The sequence below is a fragment of the Petaurus breviceps genome, unplaced genomic scaffold (assembly GCF_028583685.1).
Source record: "Petaurus breviceps papuanus isolate PSGF00001 unplaced genomic scaffold, PetGlider_PUasm1.0 208, whole genome shotgun sequence".
NCBI classification, from domain to species: Eukaryota; Metazoa; Chordata; class Mammalia; order Diprotodontia; family Petauridae; genus Petaurus; species Petaurus breviceps.
Window position 1 is genome coordinate 13,100,792 of NW_027185852.1, and position 6,524 is coordinate 13,107,315.

A 6,524-nucleotide genomic window follows, 5' to 3' on the forward strand; every position below is an offset into this window, starting at 1 on the left:
ATCCATCCTACCATTAGCGGTCTCCCTCTGGCTCCTGCTGCAGAAGTTCACTTCATTTGACCCCGTGTCTCTTGGAGGAGCGGCTCCGCACTGTCTCCCTGTCAGTCCCTCGCACGTCTCGGACTCTCTGCTTTCATTAGTGAAGCTTCCCGTCAGGATTTGTCTCCACTCACCAGCTTCTCTTCCTATTTCACCGATTTTGCACTTGTTTTGTTGTACAAAAGCCTTTGGATTTTCTGTCATTTAGACTGTCCCTTTTGTCTGAACAAAGATTCTCAAACTCAACGTTCACCTTGGCTGAGCCTGGTGGAATACTGGGAAGCTGAACCGAGTGTCCACACGTTCCCCTGCCGACACGACATGCAGCTCCCCTTCTCCTCTGGGCCGCCCTGTGCCTGTGTGTGCTCCCTGTGATTCCTGGAGGGCCTCGTGCTCACTCAACAGCTAGGATGAGAAAGCACTGCTTTGTTGACCTAACAGACACCCCAAGGAGTCACACTGGAACCATCAAAGTGTAGACGCAGAACACGTGAGTCTCGTGGTCTGCTCGGAAGGCTCGTGATCTCACTGGTCTCTGCTTGTAGCACTGTGAATAGCGACAGGAGAGCTCAGCATAGGCTTGCACTTAATGAGGTCATGATGAGTTAAGTCTTGTCTGTCTCCGTAAATGGAGAAATATATTATCCGTGTTGTTGAGGACAGCAGCTTCCATGAAAGATTCTGTTCTTACATGAGGATGATCTTACCTCAACTGGCTAATTCACCTGAAATGAAGACAGGGTGAGGTAGCCAAGCACATGAAGGAAGGCCTGTCCCCTCCAGTGCATGTCCCTGCCATGAGAGTCAGAATTTACTCAGCGCCTCCGTGCAGGGGCCTTGGGGTGAAAGGTCTGAGGGGTGCTCAGTGGCAGACCAAGGGACTGATGTGCCAACGGTATATGCCTGGGTTTGGACAAGGGGAGGAGATGTCCTTGTCAGCACACAGGAGGCACAGAGCCAGGAGGCACCACCAGCAGGGTGGATGGTGGCTGCACAGTGGGCATGGGTTTGGTAAGATGGAGTTTTTAGCACAGCAACATGGAGAGGTTTGCCTTTCATTTTAAAAAGCCAGCTCTTATAGTATAAGATGGGGAGCCGTGGATAGGCAGCAGTTTGCCTAGAAGAGGCCTGGGGGTTCAGTGGCCTCCCTAAGAGGGTCAGTGTGGCCCCTCAGTGGGCACGGACACAATCCCCATCTCTCAGAGAAGCTGCACGAGGTGGACACTTGAGCTGTGGTCATGCGGTCAGTTAGTGTGGGAGCAGGCAGTGGAGGCAAGGACGTCCAGCTCTCATTCCAGCTGTCTGACCACTTCCCTGCACCACGCTGCCTGGAGCCCACAAGGGCACGTGATTTAAGTGCCAAGGACAGGTCCAGGCCCAAGTGCCAGGTTAGAAATGGGCATTGCCCAGCGTGGTGTGGGTGTGGAGCCAGAGACACGGTGCCTCTCTCTGACCCTCACTGCCAGTGTGACCTTAGCGGGACCGTGATGGAGTTGGGCTGGAGGCTCGCGAGGTCCTTTCCAGCCCTGAGTTGAGCCCCAGCGCTAAAAAATCACGGGGCTTTGGTTGGAGATAAGTACACTGCATTGTGAGCATGAAGAGGGTTCAGTGAAGAACCGTGCTCAGCCCACGGCCTCATCTGATTCGGAGGCCACGGCTTCTGGCAGAGCTGACCCGCCTCTAGCGCAACAGAGCAGTTGGCGGTTCCTAGGGCAAGCCTTGTTATCGATCATGCCGTGGTCAATTGACACAACAGTCTTACACTCGGGAATTCTTACTTTCTGATCCGCTCTTTCACCTTTGACTTCCCATGAGTAAACTTCGGCCTGTAGATTAAGCAGGTAGTCACGTATCAGCCTGACTTGGTGGCAAGTCTGTCCTTCAAAAGCAGCAGAATCAGTGGGAGGAAAGTCCATTGCAGATCTGAGCCTCCCCGACAAAGAGGAATTGTTGGCTGGTGTGGAAATGGTGGGAAGTTTGGGGAGAAGGGGTGGCATCATTGTAGAATTTAGGCTAGAAGAGGGAAAGCCAAACAAAGTCTGAGAAGCAGCCTGGATTTTCAGAGAATACATTTTTAAAGGGTCTAGAAAAAGCCCAAGTGGGATGCCAAGGACTGGTGTTCTGCAAGGGAAGCCATCCTCACGAAAGACAGGGAGTCACATGAACAAAGAGAAACAGTTTAAAGGAAGAGGGAGATTTGTGAAGGAGAGAATGATACACATACAGAGGATACTCAGGAACCAAGGTAAAATTTTAAACAAGATATAGATGATAGAATCAGGGATAGGTGAGAGAAGACTATGAAAGGCTGATCAGTCAATCAGAAACCTACTGGGCACTGGAAGGAGCACCTACTAAGTGCTGGGCACTAAGCCCAGGAGTTATGAGGCTACAAAGACAGAAGGGGCTTCCTGCCTAGCTGTAGAGACAACTTAAACAACTATGCGCAGAATGGATACCAAATAACTACAAGGTGATTTGGGTAAAAGGCATAAGCGGCTGGTGAGGGTCAGGAAAGACATTCTGGGAAGGTGAGTCCTGAGCTGAGACTTGAAGGACATGGGGATTCCCAGAGGCAGAGGTGAAGAGGGAAAGCGGTGCAGCCTCGGGCACAGGCCAGAGAGGAGTTGCTCTGAGGTACATCCAGAAGGCTGGTGTGACTGGCCCCTGATGTTCACGGAGGGTAGTGACGGGCAGAGGCTGCAGGTGTGTGGGGGCTCTTGAGGTGGCCAAGGGCCTTAAAGGGCTATCAGGCCCTGCAGGGAGCTTATCGAGTGGCAGAGCCACACAAACTTGGGATCACAGTTGGAAAAGGATAACAGAGGCAAAACAAAATACCTATGTTAGTGGGAGACGCAGATTCCAACAGCCTGATCCTGGACCAGTCCGGCCAGGGGATGGGCCTCAGCAAATCCCCTCCCTGCTGCCCTCCCAGATCGGACTCTGTGACTGTGTTTAGTGGAGGACCCCCAGAGGCACTTTGTACTCAGAGCCCAAGGATTGTAAACAAAGGTCATAGAATTTTTTAATGTTGGGTCTGGAAGGCACTTGAGAAATCATCTGGTCTTTTACTGATAGGGAAGCTGACATAACTTAAGTTTTTAATATGTCTGAGAAACATTGAAATAACACGCACATATGTAAATGTATGTATGCACACATGTATATGCACATACACACGTGTATAAATGTGGGCATGTATCACTTTAAGATTCAGAATGTGCAGTCATGTCCCGAAGGGGGTAGGGAGCAGGCTCAGAATCTGTGATTCTCTCACATCACAGAGCTGCCGAGTGTTAAAGTGTGCATTGAAGCTGGGCTCTCAGGTGCCCAAGATAAACACCGATCTTTAATAGTGCTGCTTTAGCATTTATGTGGATGTTTAATGATAGCAAAGTCCTGGGGTTTTTGAAAGCTATAAATGAATTAAATTTAATGAAAGCAACTAATAACTGTTAGAGCCATTTAAAAATTCTTCAATCAAAGAGTGCGGCTAAAAGGAACGAGGTCGGTGTTGTGCCCAGATGGGGTGCGTTGGGGCTGAGGCAGGACGAGTCCCAGAAGGAAGGCACTGAGGTGGAGGAGGCCTGGAGGGAGGCCAGAGAAGGCGCGAGGCTGTGTGTGGGCATCCTTCCTGCCACCTTCCCATGTTGTTGATGCGTGTGCACGCTCACAAGGGGGGCGAGGAGAGTCTCGCTCATCTTGATGCCGTGCCCAGCAGCTTTCCCTGCAAGGAGGCAGCAGGATTTAGGTGTTTCTGTTTGTTCCTTTGAATTTATCCTTGGGCTCTGAGAAGCTTTCAGCACCTGCTCTGAGTGCAGAGCAAGGCAGTGTCTGTCCATCTGTCCGTCCATGGGGGCGGGAGGTGGCCCCATTCCCCACCTGGCTCCTACGGCCCTTGTCCTCCTCCTCCTCTGAGTCTAGATCTCCAGCCCATCATCTGTGACACCACGTGTAGTAGTCCTTGGCACTGAGCCGGGCTGCCCAGCTCCTCCGATGGACAAGATGTCAAATTTCTGTCCGACTTCAGCTTTACCATTTTCTGTGCCCAGGGATTAAAAAAATTAAAAAAAATTTTAAATGACTCTAACAGTTATTAGTTGCTTTCATTAAATTTCTGTGCCCTTGGGCCAGGCCTCCCCACTTCCATTCTCATGTTCCTAGATTTTTCCTGATATTTTCAGAGTTGATATCTTATCACATATCTAATTATATTATTGGCTATCTGTCACATGTAATTATGTATTATTACAACAGGTATGATAGTTTATAAAAGACCACTTATGCAGAAATCAGACTTGACCTTTGATGACCCAGGTCATTATCATTATTGTGAAAGAGTTCTCCTTTCCAGCCTCAGATTTACTGTTTGAGGTGAAGTAAGGTGACGGTGGAGAGACCCGGACCTCTTCTTAAGACCTAAGTTATCGTGTCTTCCTACAAAGCTGTGTGTTATTACTTAATGTTGGACTCTATAAGCAGAACCTTCAGGAAGGTTTGTTTTTAAGAACTTGTCATAATCTTGAAGTACTCTAGCAGATCCGTGTTGACTGGATGGCATTGCTTGGATCGTTTAAACTGTGAGCTGGTGTATGGATGCACGCTCATTGGGATTCATTATTCAAGTCACTTTTTTCTCTTAAGGATGTGTGCTCATGTATCTCTTCTTCATGTGAAAACTAACCCTTTTTTTGCACTCTTGACTTCACAGGAATCTCCTCTATGTGTATCCCCAAAGCCTCAATTTTGCCAATCGCCAAGGTTCTGCTAGAAATATTACTGTGAAGGTCCAGTTTATGTACGGAGAGGATCCCAGCAATGCTATGCCGGTAAGGAATGGGGTTTCGTTTTCTTCCTTTTCTTTCTAGCTGTTTTTTTTTTTCCTCACACTTGGATAGGAACCGAAAACTCACATCTGAAATGGTGTCTAAGTATAGAACTTTCTGTGTGGATATAAATGTGTGTTTTTTCAAACCAAGTTAAAAATTCATTCATTCAACAAATATTTATTGACTGGTCTACATGCTGCAGGAAAGACAGCCATGAGCAGGAGAGATGGTGTCTTATCTAGGGAGTTCATCATGTAGCCAGGGAGAAAGGACATAACTGCAGATCATTGCAGCATGAGGCAACATGTGATAGACCCATCACTGGAGAACACTCTAGACGGGAACGCTGCTGAACTTTTGGCTGGGGAGATCAGGAATGGCCTACTTTAAATTGGCTTTGCGGGGACAGGGAGCTACGGCAGGAGAGTGTTCCCAGACTGAACTAAGGTGTGGCAGGCACTGAGGGAGGGGCATGTTCAGGAAAGGCAGGTTGTTTGCCTGAACTGAAGGGTTCTGTGTAGAGAACAGAGCCGCAGATGAGGCACTAGGCACATGTAGGGGGTCCCTCAGCAAGACCTGGTTCATCCCTTCTCTGGGGGTCTTAGGTTGGAACTGGAGCAGCCTCTTGGTGGTTTATTGTAGAGAGAGCCCTTGTGCAGCTCTCCGTCAGCCCGAGAGCCCATGTGGAGCCTGGGCCTGGAGGAACGCCGTCCACACGCCTGTGTGCTGGAGCCAGCTTGAACGGCTGCCGGCTTCTCAGTGGGAACATCTGCATCTCAGAAGCAGGGGAGCTGTAAGGCAGGGCTTGGTCTGATGTTTAGACTGAAGAAGGAGGTGGAGAAAATGTCAGTATTGCAGCCTAAATGTGTGTGTGCGTGTGGTGTGTATGCGTGTGCACACATGGTGTGTGCATGTATGTGCACGTGTGGTGCGTGCATACATGTATGCACATGGATGTGTGGTGTGTGCGCATGAACATATGCATGTGTGAACATGTGTGGTGTATGCATGTATGCACTGTTGTGTGTATGTGAATGTGTGTGAGTGACCGTGTGTGTGTACACATGTTGTATTGTACACATGAACGTGCATGTGGTGTGTGATTTGAGTGCGTGTGTGTATTTGTGCATGTGTGTGCATATGTTGTATCGTGCATGTGAATGTGTGTGTGTGCACGTGTGTTGGGGCGTGGTTAAACACTGATCAGCCTGTACCTGTACCCCAGAAATACACCAGGTATTCCCGACGTCCTCAGTAAATGGGAGCTGCGTGTGTTGGGGAGGAATTCCATGGGAAGAAGGAATGAGGTTGGCAGCCAGCCCCAGTTCAGAAGGTGGTGGCCCTGTGGGCAGTGAAGCCTTTAGACCAGGGGGCGGGGATGGTAAGCAGAGAGCCAGGTTTGAGGACTCCTGCCGTTTGTCCATCACTAGGTGTGACTGTTTAACTGGTCTGTACTTCAGTGAATTTATCTGGAAAATGGGAATAATCATGCTTCTGGGGCCCTTCTGGGGAGTCTCTGTTGCTCCTGGGACCTCTGCTCTGTCCACACTCTCTCTGTGCTGGGACCTCAGTTCTGTCTACACTCTCTCTCCCCGGGACCTCGGCTCTGTCTACACTCTCTCTCCCCTGGGACCTCGGCTCTGTCTACACTCTCTC

At 49.5% G+C, this 6,524-nt stretch overlaps 1 protein-coding gene across 6 annotated transcripts in view; it reads left to right on the plus strand.

Annotated features, from left to right (window-relative positions):
* LOC138165277 (dedicator of cytokinesis protein 7-like) overlaps positions 1 to 6,524 on the plus strand; it is a 327,550-nt gene that overhangs the window by 253,274 nt on the left and 67,752 nt on the right. For all 6 annotated transcript variants that reach the window (XR_011169325.1, XM_069093434.1, XM_069093430.1 and 3 more), the window contains exon 16: positions 4,751 to 4,868. Coding sequence is in view for 5 of the 6 variants with exons in the window: in XM_069093434.1 (XP_068949535.1) it covers positions 4,751 to 4,868 (118 nt within the window). In the remaining variant the exon portion in view is untranslated. The remainder of the gene's footprint in view (positions 1 to 4,750; positions 4,869 to 6,524) is intronic.